The sequence below is a fragment of the Oncorhynchus kisutch genome, unplaced genomic scaffold (genome assembly GCF_002021735.2).
Source record: "Oncorhynchus kisutch isolate 150728-3 unplaced genomic scaffold, Okis_V2 Okis04b-Okis11a_hom, whole genome shotgun sequence".
NCBI classification, from domain to species: Eukaryota; Metazoa; Chordata; class Actinopteri; order Salmoniformes; family Salmonidae; genus Oncorhynchus; species Oncorhynchus kisutch.
In genome coordinates this window covers 707750-729013 of record NW_022261981.1, presented here as the reverse complement: position 1 = coordinate 729013, position 21264 = coordinate 707750, and the positions used below count along the sequence as shown (strand labels likewise).

Below are 21264 nucleotides of genomic sequence, written 5' to 3'. Positions count from 1 at the left end.
TAGGCTAGGTTCTGACTAACGGAGAGTCAACTGTAGGCTAGGTTCTGACTAACAGAGAGTCAACTGTAGGCTAGGTGCTGACTAACAGAGAGTCAACTGTAGGCTAGGTGCTGACTAACAGAGAGTTAACTGTAGGCTAGGTTCTGACTAACGGAGAGTCAACTGTAGGCTAGGTTCTGACTAACGGAGAGTCAACTGTAGGCTAGGTTCTGACTAACAGAGAGTTAACTGTAGGCTAGGTTCTGACTAACAGAGAGTCAACTGTAGGCTAGGTGCTGACTAACAGAGAGTCAACTGTAGGTTAGGTTCTGACTAACAGGAAGTCAACTGTAGGCTAGGTTCTGACTAACAGAGAGTCAACTGTAGGCTAGGTTCTGACTAACAGAGAGTCAACTGTAGGCTAGGTTCTGACTAACGGAGAGTCAACTGTAGGCTAGGTTCTGACTAACGGAGAGTCAACTGTAGGCTAGGTGCTGACTAACAGAGAGTTAACTGTAGGCTAGGTTCTGACTAACAGAGAGTCAACTGTAGGCTAGGTTCTGACTAACGGAGAGTCAACTGTAGGCTAGGTTCTGACTAACGGAGAGTCAACTGTAGGCTAGGTTCTGACTAACAGAGAGTCAACTGTAGGCTAGGTTCTGACTAACAGAGAGTCAACAGTAGGCTAGGTTCTGACTAACAGAGAGTCAACAGTAGGCTAGGTTCTGACTAACAGAGAGTCAACTGTAGGCTAGGTTCTGACTAACAGAGAGTCAACAGTAGGCTAGGTTCTGACTAACAGAGAGTCAACTGTAGGCTAGGTTCTGACTAACAGAGAGTCAACTGTAGGCTAAGTTCTGACTAACAGAGAGTCAACTGTAGGCTAGGTTCTGACTAACGGAGAGTCAACTGTAGGCTAGGTTCTGACTAACAGAGAGTTAACTGTAGGCTAGGTTCTGACTAACAGAGAGTTAACTGTAGGCTAGGTTCTGACTAACAGAGAGTCAACTGTAGGCTAGGTGCTGACTAACAGAGAGTCAACTGTAGGCTAGGTTCTGACTAACAGAGAGTCAACTGTAGGCTAGGTGCTGACTAATGGAGAGTCAACTGTAGGCTAGGTTCTGACTAACAGAGAGTCAACTGTAGGCTAGGTGCTGACTAACAGAGAGTCAACTGTAGGCTAGGTTCTGACTAACAGAGAGTCAACTGTAGGCTAGGTGCTGACTAACAGAGAGTCAACTGTAGGCTAGGTTCTGACTAACAGAGAGTCAACTGCAGGCTAGGTTCTGACTAACAGAGAGTCAACTGTAGGCTAGGTTCTGACTAACGGAGAGTCAACTGTAGGCTAGGTTCTGACTAACGGAGAGTCAACAGTAGAGAAAGGTAGAAAGTTGTGTACTCCCTAAATGTTCCCAACTATTTGTTAGGAAAACATAACCAACATTTCAACAACGCATCGCCTTTTTCAGGGTGGCTTTGTATATTAACATTGTACAATCATGGACACTCATGGATAGATACAAACATTAGGAATAAACGGGTCATGTGACAAAGCACACCGCCCAGGTAGCATTACTGATCCTCTGACCTCAGAATCCAATGTGTTTGACCACTGGTCATTTCACCAAACAGACTGAACATCATTGGACAGGAACTACTATCATCATAGCACATTACAAACTTGACCTGCTGTCCAGCCCAGATTATAGCGTTGTACAGAGTCCAATATAGTATTTCTGATCAGTCAGACATGCCAATTATTTGTACCAGACACATACTTCTAAAAAACCTCATGCCTCACTGGTGGTCAGTGTAAATACATTGTATTACCATATCATTAGACCTCTAAATGGGTACATGACAAGTTGAACCATTTCCATCATTGAAAAGTCTAGACGGGTCCATCAAACTGGGGATTTAAATCATTCATAAATACAGTGGAGACGTGATTATCAGCCGTCTTTATAGCCTGTTCATTGAAAGGGAATTTGATTTACAGTAGGCAACAAAAAAAAGATCTAATAGCACAGTGGGATTTCCTTGCTCTGTAAGAGATGGAATGTGTTCCGTTCTCTAATTAGTTACCGTATTGTTCATATTTACTCGTACGGTACTCAGGCATGCACACGTACACACATTAACTCACACTGTCATTATTGGTGAGGGAGCGGCTGTATGATTGTAGGGTTATGTACACAGTCTTCCAGCCTTGAAGTTTAAATGAGCTATCTGTTTGGTTATCTGAGGAGGGAGGGAGGGAGGGAGGGAGGGAGGGAGGGAGGGAGGGAGGGAGGGAACCAAATGAGTCTATTTTGTAGAGCTCTCAGAGGGAGGGGCAACTGTGAATACAACCAAAACGGTCATGAATAACTAATCAGTCATAAATAATCTTAACTTTCCAGATCATATAGACCTGATTGGTTAGTGAAATAAAGTTTGGCAAATGTCTAAAAACTTTGTACCATGGTTGCAAGTCATTGTAAACCAAATACTGTAGCTCAGTTGGTAGAGAATCGGTCTGGAGATGCCAGGATAGTGGGGTCGATTCCTGGGACCGTAAGTAAAAAATATATGCACGCCTGACTATAAGATTCTTTGGATAAAACGTCTGGTAAATGGCATGTAAGACAAGCAGTGAAGGAAGTCCTTTTTTAAAGCAGGACTTAACACTTCTTTACTGACTTCAGTTATCCACTACACTTATAGTTATCCACTACACTTATAGTTATCCACTACACTTATAGTTATCCACTACACTTATAGTTATCCACTACACTTATAGTTATCCACTACACTTATAGTTATCCACTACATTTATAGTTATCCACTACACTTATAGTTATCCACTACACTTATAGTTATCCACTACACGTATAGTTATCCACTACACTTATAGTTATCCACTACACTTATAGTTATCCACTACACTTATAGTCTCACACTGATCTGACAAACCATTAAGGAGGTTCTATTTAAAGGAAACTTGTTTTTTAAAAGGACACATGGATTCATTAAAAGGACACATGGATTCATTAAAAGGACACATGTATTCATTAAAAGGACACATGTATTCATTAAAAGGACACATGTATTCATTAAAAGGACACATGTATTCATTAAAAGGACACATGTATTCATTAAAAGGACACATGTATTCATTAAAAGGACACATGTATTCATTAAAAGGACACATGTATTCATTAAAAGGACACATGTATTCATTAAAAGGACACATGTATTCATTAAAAGGACACATGTATTCATTAAAAGGACACATGTATTCATTAAAAGGACACATGTATTCATTAAAAGGACACATGTATTCATTAAAAGGACACATGTATTCATTAAAAGGACACATGTATTCATTAAAAGGACACATGTATTCATTAAAAGGACACATGTATTCATTAAAAGGACACATGTATTCATTAAAAGGACACATGTATTCATTAAAAGGACACATGTATTCATTAAAAGGACACATGCTAACAAACCGTAATTCAATGGATAGTGAACATATTTTATTTGAAAGGAAGATACTATGATGGAGAAATATCCAGCTTGTGCATGTGAGAATAGATAGTAGAAAAAACAGATGAGAGTAGACCGGGGAGTTGAGAGGTACTGTTTACGTTGTGTCATGGGAAAACTACTCTCTTCCTACTACTTTCTTTCAAAGAAGTTTACACAGTTGGGAACTACCTGGTACCTAATGGCAGAAGTAAAGTCTTCTAGACAAACAGTCATCTTGTGAGAATAGACAGTAAATTAATAGAGAAGAATAGAGTTGAAAGTGTGTGATACATTGAGCTAACGTTTACTATTGTCATCATGGGAAACCCTCCCATCTCTGAATCTACCACCTGGCTTGTTAACTAAACAAGGTGTCATGGATGTCTCTGTGTTAACACTGCAAATGCTTTTTACGTGAAGTTATGAAGCCGATGGTTATTTTATCATCCGTCAGATCTGATAATATCATGTTATCCACCTGCCTCTATCTCTCTCACACACACACACATCACCTGACAGAAAGGAGACACGCACGCACCAACCACATCACCTGACAGAAAGGAGACACACACGCACCAACCACATCACCTGACAGAAAGGAGACACGCACACACCAACCACACCGCCTGACAGAAAGGAGACACACACGCACCAACCACATCACCTGACAGAAAGGAGACACGCACGCACCATCCACACCGCCTGACAGAAAGGAGACACGCACGCACCAACCACTCCGCCTGACAGAAAGGAGACACGCACGCACCAACCACTCCGCCTGACAGAAAGGAGACACACACGCACCAACCACATCACCTGACAGAAAGGAGACACGCACGCACCAACCACACCGCCTGACAGAAAGGAGACACACACGCACCAACCACATCACCTGACAGAAAGGAGACACACACGCACCAACCACATCGCCTGACAGAAAGGAGACACGCACGCACCAACCACTCCGCCTGACAGAAAGGAGACACACACGCACCAACCACATCACCTGACAGAAAGGAGACACGCACGCACCAACCACACCGCCTGACAGAAAGGAGACACACACGCACCAACCACTCCGCCTGACAGAAAGGAGACACACACGCACCAACCACATCACCTGACAGAAAGGAGACACGCACGCACCAACCACATTACCTGACAGAAAGGAGACACGCATGCACCAACCACATCACCTGACAGAAAGGAGACACGCACGCACCAACCACATCACCTGACAGAAAGGAGACACGCACGCACCAACCACATCACCTGACAGAAAGGAGACACGCACGCACCAACCACATCACCTGACAGAAAGGAGACACGCACGCACCAACCACATCACCTGACAGAAAGGAGATACTATTTGCAACTATTCCTTTAGTTATGCTATGCCAGGTAAGCTCAATCAAGCCCAGATAATGTTTTTGAAATGATGCGAAATAGTATTTGAACCCAGCTGTGGTGGACAACACACACACAGCTAAATGAAGCAGTAACACAAGGTGCTGTTTATTTTGACTGACCTTTAAAGCTCTGTATGCACAAGCCCTCCCGCAAGCACCGCCGCTTGGCTCGACGTGGAGGTAACTTCTTTAGACATTTATTTAGAGTAGTAATAATCTCTGCCAGTATTTACAGTCTAAGAGAATGATTGAATACCAGCTATTTCTTTCCTTTCAAAATGAATCGTCTGAATGTGTATCACTTGACTTTCCGTGTTGTACTATACGCTGTGTATGATAGGTGCTGAGGAAAGATCCATATAAGAGTCACTCTTGACGTTCTGTGTTGTACTATACGCTGTGTATGATAGGTGCTGAGGAAAGATCCATATAAGAGTCACTCTTGATGTTCTGTGTTGTACTATACATTGTGTATGATAGGTGCTGAGGAAAGATCCATATAAGAGTCAATAAATTGATGAATAACTAATGAGTTCAACGATAAAAAACAACAGTTTCTCTCTCCCACAGGGCGATACGGGTCTTCAAGGTCTGCCTGGTCTAAGTGTAAGTATGCAGTCTTTTATGCTGCTGTCTTCATATTAATCTATACACACACACACACACACACGGGGGGGGGGGGGGGCTTGGGGGATGAGGAGGGGGGATGAGGAAAGTGGAAGGAGGAGGAATGAGGGTGGATGAGGAGATTGGAAGGAGGGGGATGAGGGGGGATGAGGAGAGGGGAAGGGGGAGGAATGAGGGGGATGAGGAGAGGGGAAAGAGGGGGGATGAGGAGAGTGGAAGGAGGGGGGATGAGGAGAGGGGAAGTAGGAGGAATGAGGAGAAGGGAAGGGAAGGGAAGGAGGGGGGAAGGAGGAGGAATGACGGGGGGATGAGGAGAGGGGAAGGAGGAGGAATGAGGGGGGATGAGGAGAGGGGAAGGAGGAGGTGATGAAGGGAAGGAGGATGAATGAGGGGGGATAAGGAGAGGATGGGGGATGAGGAGAGGAGGAGGGATGAGGGGGGATGAGGAGGGGAGGAGGGATGAGGGGGGTTTAGGAGGGGAGAGAGTGATTTGGAACTGCTCAGGTGAACAGTCTCAGTGTCACATTACCATCCACCTCTGTGCTGTCTGGGAGGTCAGGCAAGGAGAGGCTAGACAGGTGTAGATGAGGATGGTTAACCCCCTCTCTCCACACCTCTCCTGGGGCTTGGAGCATGGTGGAGAGCAGGCAGGTAGACCACTGGTCTGGAGCTCTGGGGGGAAGGATGGGAAGGGCAGGAGGAGATGAGAAGGGGGTGACAGGTAGCATCCATGGTGGACCTACATGTGTGAGAGAAGTTGAAGACATGGTTTCCTTCACTCTGTCTCAACTTTGAAGTTTTATTAGTCAAATTATTACGTATGCTGAATGCAACAGGTGAAAGGCTTACTTACAAGCCCTTAACCAACAATGCAGTTTTAAGAAAATGCTTTAAGAAAATATTTACAAAGAAAAAAAAGTAACACAATAAAATAAGAATAACGAGGCTTTATACAGGATGTACCTGGTCAATGTGTGGGGGTACAGGTTAGTCGAGCTCATTTCTACATGTAGGTAGGGGTAAAGTGACTATGCAGAGATAATAAACAGTGAGTAGCAGCAGTGTAAAAACGAATGGAGGGGGGGGGGGGGGGGGGGTGTCAATGTAAATAGTCCTGGCGGACATTTGATTAATTATTCAGCAGTCTTATGGCTTGGTGGTAGAAGCTGTTAAAGAGCCTCTTGGACCTAGACTTGGTGTTCCGGTACCGCTTGCCGTGTGGTAGCAGAGAGAACAGTCTATGACTTGGGTGACTGGAGTCTTTTTTGGGCCTTCCTCTGACACCGCCTAGTATATAGGTGCTGGATGGCAGGAAGCTTGGCCCCGGTGATGTACTGGGCCGTACGCACTACCCTCTGTAGCGCCTAATGGTTGGATGGCGAGCAGTTGCCACACCAGGCGGTGATGCAACCGGTCAGGATGCTCTCGATGGTGCAGCTGTAGAACTTTTTGAGGATCTGGGAACCCATGCCAAATCTTTTCAGTCTCCCAAGGGGGAATAGGTTTTGTCGTGCCCTCTTCACGACTGTCTTGGTGTGTTTGGACCATGATAGTTTGTTGGTGATGTGGACACCAAGGTAACTCTCGACCCGCTCCACTACAGCCCATTTGATGTTAATGGGGGTGTGTTCGGCCCTCCTTTTCCTGTAGTCCACAATCATCTCCTTTGTCTTGCTCACGTTGAGGGAGAGTTTGTTGTCCTGGCACCACACTGCCAGGTCTCTGGCCTCCTGCCTATAGGCTGTCTCATCGTTGTCGGTGAAACAGCCTATAGGCAGGAGGCCTTACCACCATTGTGTCGTTAATGATGGTGTTGGAGTCCGCATGGCCAAGCTAGACTTGGGTGAACAGGGAGTACAGGAGGGGGCTAAGCACGCACCCAGCTCTCCTCTCTTCTCCTCAGTTCTCCTCTCTTCTCCTCTCCTCTCTTCTCCTCTCCTCTCTTCTCCTCTCCTCAGCTCTCCTCAGCTCTCCTCTCTTCTCCTCAGCGCTCTTCTCCTCAGCTCTCCTCTCTTATCCTCAGCTCTCCTCTCCTCAACTCTCCTCTCCTCAACTCTCCTCTCCTCTCTTCTCCTCTCTTCTCCTCAGCTCTCCTCTCCTCAACTCTCCTCTGCTCTCCTCTCTTCTCCTCCCCACTGACTCAGTCTAGGAGTTCCAGACGCCAGTCTCTCCCAGTAGACCCTCAGCGTTTAGTGAATCCCAGTAGAAGCCTCAGCATGCTTCATGCATAGTGCTCCTATAATTGGGCTGGCTGCACTGTCTGCTTGTCCTCTCTAGTTCTGTTAACATGAGCCCAGGGGAGAGGGAGCTTAGTGGGAGCATAGCCTAGAAACTCCTAGAGAGACTAGTAGATTAATATACACACATGCATGGGTGCACACACACTCACAGAGACGCATAATGCTCACACGCGCACACACAAACAATGCATGAACCCACGCACGTACACACACACACACTAATACACACAGGGCCTGGCTGGTGGTAATAGGGGAGGTGATGGGTGAAGATTAAGAGTATACTGTGAGTGGTTAGCTAATTATCTGCCCTGCCACGTCTCATTAGCCCTGGAGCGAGGCAGAGTGTGTGTGACACCGTCCCTTTCATGTCACCCAAATACTTACCAAACCCCAACCGAAAACTGTCACCGTTGACGAGCTATTTACACTAGCTAATTATACATTAATAAGAGACGAATCAGGATAACAGAAATTCTATCCTGGCTATCGAGAACACCATGGTTGGCGTTACCAGGTCTTCTCACAACAGACTTGTAAACAACATTGCAGTGATAGTGGACGTACTATCACTGAACACTTACTGAACGCTACTAAATGGTAGTATAGATGAACTAGCCGATATACCCCATTCAGGTTAACCCAAGGATTCCCTTTTACAAGTACTGTGTAGATATGCTATACATTGAGAATGAATTGAGTGAGTGAAGCAGTGCTTTGTAAGATAGAACATAGTGTTTTATAGAGGGGCATCACGGTTCCTAGCTGTCAGTCATGTTTACAGCCGCTGTCACAGATACCAAAGGCTTGTCAGCCGTCTTGTTAAACGATAGATTTCTGTCCACCATTTTAAAGAAGCAATCTGTGATTTAAAAAAACCCATTGAAGCCGCCACCCTGCCACAGTTTTGGTAAACGGCTAAGGACTGCCCATCCATGAGATCAAAATTATAGTTTTAACCATGTTCTGAAGCTCAGCAGGGCGAGGCAACCCTGTTCCTGGAGTACACAGGTACTGCAGCGTTTTGTTCTAACTAGGCACCACACCTGACCAACTGAGCTAATTGATCAGTTCAGTGATTGCCTAAATTCAACACACCTGGACTTCCAGGTTGATTAAATCAAAAACAGGAACTGCCTACCCCTGATATGCAGTGTTTGTTTACAATTATATTGTTTACAAACAATGGAGTAAAATAGAAGCTTATATTTGGGGTTTTGATGGGGTACGACAGTTGAACTAAGCTCATGAAGCATTTGAAGTTATCATGGGTATATAACACCCCCCTCCAAAATGTACAAAACTGGATGTACCAACTACAGATTGCACCTTCAAGCACAGAGACAGGGGCCTGTGAGTGACACATTCTGTACACGTGTCATGTTATGAATGGCTATTTTCTGCAGCTGCTGCTTCCAAGAAAAAGGCCTCAGTGTTTTTGCGAGGATGCCAATTGAAAGGGGACACCACTTATTTGGGATGGATGTGTAAGCTGATAGGTTGATCTGTGGCCCTGAATGTGGACAGTAGTTTGTGAGGACAGACAACTCTGTCCGTCCGTCTGCCTGTCTGTCTGTCTGTCCGTCTGTCTGTCCATCCGTCTGTCTGACTGTCTCTGTCTGTCTGTCACCTGTCCGTCTGTCCATATGTCTGTCTGTCCTTTTGATTGTCTGTCTGTCTGTCTGTCTGTCTGTCTGTCTGTCTGTCTGTCTGATCCCCTCCCTTCCACCCACATCTCCAGCCCCCTCTGACCCACATTCACAGCAGCATTTTTCAAAGAATTGTTACGAGATTACAAAAACCATAACCTGCCACATTCTGATCAATCTACAAATGCTGTTTTGTTCTTCTGATTGAACTATTTTGTATAGTGTAAAATGTGTCTTCAATTAGGCTGATATTGTAACGGTCATATTGTAGTTGTCATTGTTTTCTCTTGTTTGTTTCAGGTGGAGAAAGAGGGACTCAAGGGAGATCAGGTATATTCATATTTTCCTTGACATTTCATTGTTTTTATGTGGTACACAGAGTCTGAAACTCATATCCTTATGCACCCACCAACACATACCTCTCTATGCTGTTTTGACAGGCTGTTAAATAAACCAGACATGAAACCAAACAGCCCTCTCCTCCTGATCCAAATCAATTTGATGAAGTGCACTTTTTATTATGTCATTCGTCACGGAACAATGGCCCTGCCTAGGTCAGATTTACAATAGACCCAGGCATACAGCAGTTTATATGAGGCCTTGTCAGAGGAGGAATGACAACTGCAGGAGTTATGTTGGAGAACTATGGGAGTTCCTAATATTGATGGCGTACGAACATGTTATCATTGTGAATGACAACTGCAGGAGTTATGTTGGAGAACTATGGGAGTTCCTAATATTGATGGCGTACGAACATGTTATCATTGTGAATGACAACTGCAGGAGTTATGTTGGAGAACTATGGGAGTTCCTAATATTGATGGCGTACGAACATGTTATCATTGTGAATGACAACTGCAGGAGTTATGTTGGAGAACTATGGGAGTTCCTAATATTGATGGCGTACGAACATGTTATCGTTGTGAATGACAACTGCAGGAGTTATGTTGGAGAACTATGGGAGTTCCTAATATTGATGGCGTACGGACATGTTATCATTGTGAATGACAACTGCAGGAGTTATGTTGGAGAACTATGGGAGTTCCTAATATTGATGGCGTACGGACATGTTATCATTGTGAATGACAACTGCAGGAGTTATGTTGGAGAACTATGGGAGTTCCTAATATTGATGGCGTACGGACATGTTATCATTGTGAATGACAACTGCAGGAGTTATGTTGGAGAACTATGGGAGTTCCTAATATTGATGGCGTACGGACATGTTATCATTGTGAATGACAACTGCAGGAGTTATGTTGGAGAACTATGGGAGTTCCTAATATTGATGGCGTACGGACATGTTATCATTGTGAATGACAACTGCAGGAGTTATGTTGGAGAACTATGGGAGTTCCTAATATTGATGGCGTACGGACATGTTATCGTTGTGAATGACAACTGCAGGAGTTATGTTGGAGAACTATGGGAGTTCCTAATATTGATGGCGTACGGACATGTTATCGTTGTGAATGACAACTGCAGGAGTTATGTTGGAGAACTATGGGAGTTCCTAATATTGATGGCGTACGGACATGTTATCGTTGTGAATGACAACTGCAGGAGTTATGTTGGAGAACTATGGGAGTTCCTAATATTGATGGCGTACGGACATGTTATCGTTGTGAATGACAACTCTACAGTGTTCTTTATCATTTGAAATGTTCAAAACACAGTTTCTTTGATTTAAAAAATATATGTTTTGGTCAAACTTTACTTAAAGCCTGCAGATATAATGCTTCATAACTTGTTATTTTGTGTTATATTATATTGTGGCATAATCAAATCAAATCAAATTCTATTGGTCACCCATACACATATTTAGCAGATGTTATTGTGGGTGTAGTGAAATGCTTGTATTCCTAGTTCCAACAGTGCAGTAGTATCTAACAGTGTAGTAGTGTCTAAAAGTGCAGTAGTGTCTAACAGTGCAGTAGTGTCTAACAGTGCAGTAGTATTTAACAGTGCAGTAGTATTTAACAGTGCAGTAGTATTTAACAGTGCAGTAGTATCTAACAGTGCAGTAGTATCTAACAGTGCAGTAGTATCTAACAGTGCAGTAGTGTCTAACAGTGCAGTAGTGTCTAACAGTGCAGTAGTGTCTAACAGTGCAGTAGTGTCTAACAGTGCAGTAGTGTCTAACAGTGCAGTAGTGTTTAACAGTGCAGTAGTGTCTAACAGTAGTATCTAACAGTGCAGTAGTATCTAACAGTGCAGTAGTGTCTAACAGTGCAGTAGTATCTAACAGTGCAGTAGTATTTAACAGTGCAGTAGTATCTAACAGTGCAGTAGTATCTAACAGTAGTATCTAACAGTGCAGTAGTATCTAACAGTGCAGTAGTGTCTAACAGTGCAGTAGTGTCTAACAGTGCAGTAGTGTCAACAGTGCAGTAGTATCTAACAGTGCAGTAGTGTCTAACAGTGCAGTAGTGTCTAACAGTGCAGTAGTGTCTAACAGTGCAGTAGTGTCTAACAGTGCAGTAGTATCTAACAGTGCAGTAGTATCTAACAGTGCAGTAGTATCTAACAGTGCAGTAGTATCTAACAGTGCAGTAGTGTCTAACAGTGCAGTAGTATCTAACAGTGCAGTAGTGTCTAACAGTGCAGTAGTGTCTAACAGTGCAGTAGTGTCTAACAGTGCAGTAGTGTCTAACAGTGCAGTAGTGTCTAACAGTGCAGTAGTATCTAACAGTGCAGTAGTATCTAACAGTGCAGTAGTGTCTAACAGTGCAGTAGTGTCTAACAGTAGTATCTAACAGTGCAGTAGTATCTAACTGTGCAGTAGTGTCTAACAGTGCAGTAGTGTCTAACAGTGCAGTAGTGTCAACAGTGCAGTAGTATCTAACAGTGCAGTAGTGTCTAACAGTGCAGTAGTGTCTAACAGTGCAGTAGTGTCTAACAGTGCAGTAGTGTCTAACAGTGCAGTAGTGTCTAACAGTGCAGTAGTGTCTAACAGTGCAGTAGTATCTAACAGTGCAGTAGTATCTAACAGTGCAGTAGTGTCTAAGAGTGCAGTAGTATCTAACAGTGCAGTAGTGTCTAACAGTGCAGTAGTGTCTAACAGTGCAGTAGTGTCTAACAGTGCAGTAGTATCTAACAGTGCAGTAGTATTTAACAGTGCAGTAGTATCTAACAGTGCAGTAGTATCTAACAGTAGTATCTAACAGTGCAGTAGTATCTAACAGTGCAGTAGTGTCTAACAGTGCAGTAGTGTCTAACAGTGCAGTAGTGTCTAACAGTGCAGTAGTATCTAACAGTGCAGTAGTGTCTAACAGTGCAGTAGTGTCTAACAGTGCAGTAGTGTCTAACAGTGCAGTAGTGTCTAACAGTGCAGTAGTATCTAACAGTGCAGTAGTATCTAACAGTGCAGTAGTATCTAACAGTGCAGTAGTGTCTAACAGTGCAGTAGTGTCTAACAGTGCAGTAGTGTCTAACAGTGCAGTAGTATCTAACAGTGCAGTAGTATCTAACAGTGCAGTAGTATCTAACAGTGCAGTAGTGTCTAACAGTAGTATCTAACAGTGCAGTAGTGTCTAACAGTGCAGTAGTGTCTAACAATTCACAACAATACACAGAAATCTAAAAGTAAAAGAATGGAATTAAGAAATATATAAATCTTAGGACAAGTAATATTGGAGTGGCATTGACTACAATACAGTAGAATATAATACAGTATATAGATATGAGATGAGTAAAGCAGGATGTAAACATTATTAAAGTGACTAGTGTTCCATCATTCAAGTGGCCAGTGATTCCATGTCTATGTATATATGTCAGCAGCCTCTGCAGGGTTGAGTAACCGAGTGGAAGCCGGCTAGTGATGGCTGTTTAACAGTCTGATGGCCTTGGGATAGAAGCTGTTATTCAGTCTCTCGGTCCCAGCTTTGATGCACCTGTACTGACCTCTACTTCTCGATGATAGCGGGGTGAACAGGCCGTTACTCGGGTGGTTGATGTCCTTGATTTTCTTTTTGGCCTTCCTGTGACATCGGATGTTGTAGGTGTCCTGGAGGGCAGGCAGTATGATCCCAGTGATGCGTTGGGCAGACCGCACCACCCTCTGGAGATCGCTGCAGTTGCGGGCGGTGCAGTTGCCGTACCAGGCGGTGATACAGCCTGACAGGATGCTCTCAATTGTGTGTCTGTAAAAGTTTGTGAGGGTTTTAGGGGCCAAGACAAGGTTGAAGAGACACTGTTGCACCTTCTTCACCACACTGTCTGTGTGGGTGGACCATTTCAGCTTGTCTGTGATGTGTCCGCCGAGGAACTTGAAGCTTTCCACCTTCTCCACTGCGGTCACGTCAATGTGGATAGGGGTGCTCCCTTTGCTGTTTCCTGAAGTCCACCATCAGCTCCTTTGTTTTGTGACGTTGAGGGAGAGGTTATTTTCCTGACACCACACTCCGAGGGCCCTCACCTCCTCCCTGTAGGCTGTCTTGTTATTGTTGGTAATCAGGCCTACTACTGTTGTGTCATCTGCAAACTTGATGATTGAGTTGGAGGTGTGCGTGGCCACGCAGTCATGGGTGAACAGGGAGGATAGGAGGGTACTATGGTGTTGAAGCAGGGAGCAGGATACGTCGGTGCACTTGTGTTATCCTCAAAGCAGGTGAAGAAGGTATTTAGCTTGTCCGGTAGCAAGACTTCGGTGTCCGCGATGTGTCTGGTGATAATCCGTGATTGTCTGTAGACCCTGTCACATACGTCTCGTGTCTAAGCCGTTGACTCGCAACTCTATTTTGTCTCTGTCTTACACCTATGTTACAGTGCCTTACAGTGCCTTGCGAAAGTATTCGGCCCCCTTGAACTTTGCGACCTTTTGCCACATTTCAGGCTTCAAACATAAAGATATAAAACTGTATTTTTTTGTGAAGAATCAACAACAAGTGGGACACAATCATGAAGTGGAACAACATTTATTGGATATTTCAAACTTTTTTAACAAATCAAAAACTGAAAAATTGGGCGTGCAAAATTATTCAGCCCCTTTACTTTCAGTGCAGCAAACTCTCTCCAGAAGTTCAGTGAGGATCTCTGAATGATCCAATGTTGACCTAAATGACTAATGATGATAAATACAATCCACCTGTGTGTAATCAAGTCTCCGTATAAATGCACCTGCACTGTAATAGTCTCAGAGGTCCGTTAAAAGCGCAGAGAGCATCATGAAGAACAAGGAACACACCAGGCAGGTCCGAGATACTGTTGTGAAGAAGTTTAAAGCCGGATTTGGATACAAAAAGATTTCCCAAGCTTTAAACATCCCAAGGAGCACTGTGCAAGCGATAATATTGAAATGGAAGGAGTATCAGACCACTGCAAATCTACCAAGACCTGGCCGTCCCTCTAAACATTCAGCTCATACAAGGAGAAGACTGATCAGAGATGCAGCCAAGAGGCCCATGATCACTCTGGATGAACTGCAGAGATCTACAGCTGAGGTGGGAGACTCTGTCCATAGGACAACAATCAGTCGTATATTGCACAAATCTGGCCTTTATGGAAGAGTGGCAAGAAGAAAGCCATTTCTTAAAGATATCCATAAAAAGTGTCGTTTAAAGTTTGCCACAAGCCACCTGGGAGACACACCAAACATGTGGAAGAAGGTGCTCTGGTCAGATGAAACCAAAATTGAACTTTTTGGCAACAATGCAAAACGATATGTTTGACCACACACCAATTTTTCAGTTTTTGATTTGTTAAAAAAGTTTGAAATATCCAATAAATGTTGTTCCACTTCATGATTGTGTCCCACTTGTTGTTGAATCTTCACAAAAAAATACAGTTTTATATCTTTATGTTTGAAGCCTGAAATGTGGCAAAAGGTCGCAAAGTTCAAGGGGGCCGAATACTTTCGCAAGGCACTGTACCAGTCTTACACCTATATAACCTGTCTTACACCTACAGTATGTAACCAGTCTTACACCTATATAACCAGTCTTACACCTATATAACCTGTCTTACACCTACAGTATGTAACCAGTCTTACACCTATATAACCAGTCTTACACCTATATAACCAGTCTTACACCTATATAATGTAACCAGTCTTACACCTATATAACCAGTCTTACACCTATATAACCGGTCTTACACCTATGTAACCAGTCTTACACCTATGTTACCAGTCTTACACCTATGTTACCAGTCTTACACCTATATAACCAGTCTTACACCTATATAACCAGTCTTACACCTATATAACCGGTCTTACACCTATGTAACCAGTCTTACACCTATATAACTAGTCTTACACTTATGTTACCAGTCTTACACTTATGTTACCAGCCTTACACCTATGTTGCCAGTCTTACACTTATGTTACCAGTCTTACACTTATGTTACCAGTCTTACACCTATATAACCAGTCTTACACCTATGTTACCAGTCTTACACCTATATAACCAGTCTTACACCTATATAACCAGTCTTACACCTATATAACCAGTCTTACACCTATATAACCAGTCTTACACCTATATAACCAGTCTTACACCTATGTTACCAGTCTTACACCTATATAATCAGTCTTACACCTATATAACCTGTCTTACACCTACAGTATGTAACCAGTCTTACACCTATATAACCAGTCTTACACCTATATAACCGGTCTTACACCTATATAACCAGTCTTACACCTATATAACCAGTCTTACACCTATGTTACCACTCTTACACCTATGTAACCAGTCTTACACCTATATAACTAGTCTTACACTTATGTTACCAGCCTTACACCTGTTGCCAGTCTTACACTTATGTTACCAGTCTTACACCTATACAACCAGTCTTACACCTATATAACCAGTCTTACACCTATGTTACCAGTCTTACACCTATATAACCAGTCTTACACCTATATAACCAGTCTTACACCTATATAACCAGTCTTACACCTATATAACCAGTCTTACACCTATATAACCAGTCTTACACCTATATAACCAGTCTTACACCTATATAACCTGTCTTACACCTACAGTATGTAACCAGTCTTACACCTATATAACCGGTCTTACACCTATATAACCGGTCTTACACCTATGTAACCAGTCTTACACCTATGTTACCAGTCTTACACCTATGTTACCAGTCTTACACCTATGTTACCAGTCTTACACCTATATAACCAGTCTTACACCTATATAACCGGTCTTACACCTATGTAACCAGTCTTACACCTATGTTACCAGTCTTACACCTATGTTACCAGTCTTACACCTATATAACCAGTCTTACACCTATATAACCAGTCTTACACCTATATAACCAGTCTTACACCTATGTTACCAGTCTTACACCTATGTAACCAGTCTTACACCTATATAACTAGTCTTACACTTATGTTACCAGCCTTACACCTATGTTGCCAGTCTTACACTTATGTTACCAGTCTTACACCTATATAACCAGTCTTACACCTATATAACCGGTCTTACACCTATGTTACCCGTCTTACAACTATATAACCAGTCTTACACCTATATAACCAGTCTTACACCTATATAACCAGTCTTACACCTATATAACCAGTCTTACACCTATATAACTAGTCTTACACTTATGTTACCAGTCTTACACTTATGTTACCAGCCTTACACCTATGTTGCCAGTCTTACACTTATGTTACCAGTCTTACACCTATATAACCAGTCTTACACCTATATAACCAGTCTTACACCTATGTTACCAGTCTTACACCTATATAACCAGTCTTACACCTATGTTACCAGTCTTACACCTATATAACCAGTCTTACACCTATATAACCAGTCTTACACCTATGTTTTGCATCTGACAGGGTCCACTTGGCCTAACTGGAGATACGGTACGCCCAGCACCAGCAATTAAACTTGAATGAAATATAATCTAGGTATTTTCATACAGCAATTAAGCCAACTAGGCAGCCAGTGGTCTTTGTGCTGCACAGGAGGTTGGTGGCATCTTAGTTGGGGAGAACAGGCTAGTGGTAATGACTGGAGCAGAATCAGTGGAATGGTATCAAATACATCAAACACATGGTTTCCAGGTGGTTGATGCTATTCCATTTGCTCTGTTCCAGCCATTATTATGAACCGTCCTCCTGTCAGCAGCCTCCACTGGTGTGCTGAGAACATGTGGATCTAACATCTATCTCCATAGCAGCTTTATAAGCAACAAGCTGTTAACCCATAGCCTGATCCAGGATCTGTTTGTGCTGCCTTTCTTACTCATATTGTCATTGACAACCGGTCTGGGATGAGGCCATGAGTTTACATCTGTCTCCACAGAAACAAGCTGGACACACACTCATTCCAACACTGAATGCCATCCAACCGGCCTATCTAGGAATCCATCCAGCATCCAGCTAGCCTGGTCCATTGCTGTCCTTGTCGAGCCAATCTTCCTTTGGCATGGCAATGAGTAGGAAGGCATTGGCATGATAGCACAAACAGATCTGGCACCAGGCTAGCATCCATCCCCTCTCTCTCTCTCTCTCTCTCTTATACAGAAGCAACATTTCAACAAATAGCAGAATATCAATGGCGTGTCAAACAGAGTAAATGCTGGGCTATGTGTCCAGTTTACTGGTGCTATGAGAGGCCTAGACCGTGAAGCTAGGGTAACGCAACACCCATAGCCTGGCCATACACAAATGACAGCCCTGCTCTGATACCCTTCTGTCTTCTGTCCCTAGGGATCCCCTGGGTTACCAGGTCAGACGGGGGCTCTGGGCAAAGAGGGAAAAAGGGTGAGTAAACGCCACACACACAATCACACACAGGCACTGCTACTCTTTGTGTGGCCTGGGCTGGGCCTTTCCCCTGCTTCTGGACCCCTTCCCCTGGGGACTACCTGACAACAGCTGAGGACAGCGTGTGGAGTGGATGTAGGGGCCTGAGTAGGCCTGGGTGGGCCTGGTAGGGTTGAGCCCTGGGGGAATGCTAATAGTTGGACTAGGTTTAATAAATGTCTCTGAGAGGTCAACATGACTGGCAGCACACGTGGCCAGTCCCAGCAGGCAGCTGTCCTAAGCAGTGTTATGTTTCCTATAAAGGGCCATACAGGGTTAAAAGAACAATGCCTGTGACTGTACAAACAAGAACATTCCAGTTCTACCCAGTTGGCCCACTTGGATTTCACCTCTTGCTACAGTCGAGCAGTCTTAGAGCTCTCACCAATTCCTAGAGGTACTGCAGTGGTCAATGTCATTTTTACATTTTAGTCATTTAGCAAACGCTCTTATCCAGAGCGACTTACAGTAGTGAATGTATACATATTTTCACATTCAACTTAGCCTTGATTAAACTACATCATGATACTGTGATGCTTCAGATGCAGGATCTTAATTTGATTGTTGAGTGTTGAGATTGTCCCGTTATGTTGGTTTTCAAACGTAAGTAGTGTAAGTATAGTGTATTCACTTTAGAAGCCAATCCAAAAGATGACTTGTTAGAGGCCTGATTGGTCTCACTTTTTCTCCATCCCTAGCAAACACAGCTGGTTAATCAACTTGCTTTCTAAACTGAAGATCATGATTAGGTGATTTAATTTAGTTATTTTATTTCACCTTTATTTAACCAGGAAGGCTAGTTGAGAACAAGTTCTCATTTACAACTGCGACCCGCCCAAGATAAAGCATAGCAGTTCGACAGATACGACAACACAGTTACACATGGAATAAACAAGCATACAGCCAATGATACAGTAGAAAAAAAGTCTATATACAGTGTGTGCAAATGTGGTAAGATAAGGGAGGTAAGGCAATAAATATGCCATGGTGGCGATGTAATTACAATATACCAATAAACACTGGAGTGATTGATGTGCAGAAGATGAATGTGCAAGTAGAGATACTGAGATACTGGGGTGCAAAGGAGCAAGATAAATAAATAAATACAGTATGGGGATGAGGTAGTTGGATGGGCTATTTACAGATGGGCTATTTACAGATGGGCTATGTGCAGGTGCAGTGATCTGTTAGCTGCTCTGACAGCTGGTGCTTAAAGCTAGTGAGGGAGATAGAAGCCTCCAGTTTCAGTGATTTTGGCAGTTTGTTCCAGTCATTGGCAGCAGACAACTGGAAGGAAAGGCAGCCAAATGAGGAATTGGCTTTGGGGGTGACCAGTGAGATATACCTGCTGGAGCGCGTGCGGGTGGGTGCTGCTATGGTGACCAATGAGCTGAGATAAGGCGGGGCTTTACCTAGCAGAGACTTGTAAATGACCTGAAGCCAGTGTGTCCGGTGACAAGTATGAAGCGAGGGCCAGCCAATGAGAGAGTACAGGTCGCAATGGTGGGTAGGATATGGAGCTTTGGTGACAAAACGGATGGCACCGTGATAGACTGCATCCAATTTGTTGAGTAGAGTGTTGGAGGCTATTTTATAAATGACATTGCCGAAGTCGAGGATCTGTAGGCTGGTCAGTTTTACAAGGGTATGTTTCGCAGCATGATTGAAGGATGCTTTGTTGCGACATAGGAAGCAGATTCCAGATTTCATTTTGGATTGGAGATGCTTAATTAATGTGAGTCTGGAAGGAGAGTTTACAGTCTAACCAGACACCTAGGTATTTGTAGTTGTCCACATATTCTAAGTCCGAGCCGTCCAGAGTAGTGATGCTGGACGTGCGGGCAGGTGCGGGCAGCGATCGGTTGAAGAGCATGCATTTAGTTTTACTTGCATTTAAGAGCAGTTGGAGGCAACGGAAGGAGAGTTGTATGGCATTGAAGCTCGTCTGGAGGTTAGTTAACACAGTCTCCAAAGAAGGGCCAGAAGTATACAGAATGGTGTCGTCTGCGTAGAGGTGGAGGAGAGAATCACCAGCAGCAAGAGCGACATCATTGATGTATACAGAGAAGAGAGTCTGCCTGAGAATTGAACCCTGTGGCACCCCCATAGAGACTGCCAGAGGTCCAGACATCAGGCCCTCTGATTTGACACTTAACTCTGTCTGAGAAGTAGCTAGTGAACCTGGCAAGGCAGTCTGCCGATAAGAATGTGGTGATTGACAGAGTCGAAAGCCTTGGCCAGGTCGATGAAGATGGCTGCACAGTAATGTCTCTTATCGATGGTGGTTATGATATCATTTAGGACCTTGAGTGTGGCTGAGGTGCACCCATGACCGGCTCTGAAACCAGATTGCATAGCGGAGAAGTTACGATGGGATTCGAAATGGTTGGTAATCTGTTTGTTAACTTGGCTTTCGAAGACCTTAGAAAGGCAGGGTAGGATAGATATACTGTAGGTCTGTAGCAGTTTGGGTCTAGAGTGTCTCTCCTTTGAAGAGGGGGATGATCGCGGCAGCTTTCCAATCTTTGGGAATCTCAGTCGATACGAAAGAGAGGTTGAACAGGCTAGTAATAAGGGTTGCAACAATTTTGACAGATAATTTTAGAAAGAGAGGGTCCAGATTGTCTAGCCCGGCTGATTACTGGAGTCAGGTGTGTTTGCTGGGGCTGGGGCAAAACTGTGACACCAATCAGGCCCTCGAGGACTGGAATTGGCCACCTTGTGTTAGAGGAATGTGATTGTTGTTCCCAACCTCGGGGGCCTGATTGGTGTCACAGTCATGGAAAGGTGTCGAAAGCATTCCACAGGGATGCTGCCCATGTCCATGACCCGACGAATTGAGGCTGTTCTGAGAGCAAAAGGGGAGAGTGGGGGGGTCCTTAATAAGGAAGGTATTCTTAAAGTTTGGTACACTCAGGGTATATCAACAGTTTAGTGCTATTCCTGAACTTTTCCGTAGCTCTCACTGACACTGCATGAGCTAACAGTGAATCACATTCTCAATGCAAGAATTCCTGGACAGAAAAACAGAATTGAAATCGGAAGTTAGTTAGAGCTGATGGCTGGTGCTA

At 43.8% G+C, this 21264-nt stretch overlaps 1 protein-coding gene across 3 annotated transcripts in view; it reads left to right on the top strand.

The window, feature by feature from the left end:
* Positions 1-21264, top strand: part of LOC109876727 (collagen alpha-1(XIX) chain) — a 247488-nt gene that overhangs the window by 70815 nt on the left and 155409 nt on the right. For all 3 annotated transcript variants that reach the window (XM_031813088.1, XM_031813089.1, XM_031813087.1), the window contains 3 exons: positions 5475-5510; positions 9718-9747; positions 18098-18151. In XM_031813088.1, the coding sequence (XP_031668948.1) occupies positions 5475-5510; positions 9718-9747; positions 18098-18151 (120 nt within the window). The remainder of the gene's footprint in view (positions 1-5474; positions 5511-9717; positions 9748-18097; positions 18152-21264) is intronic.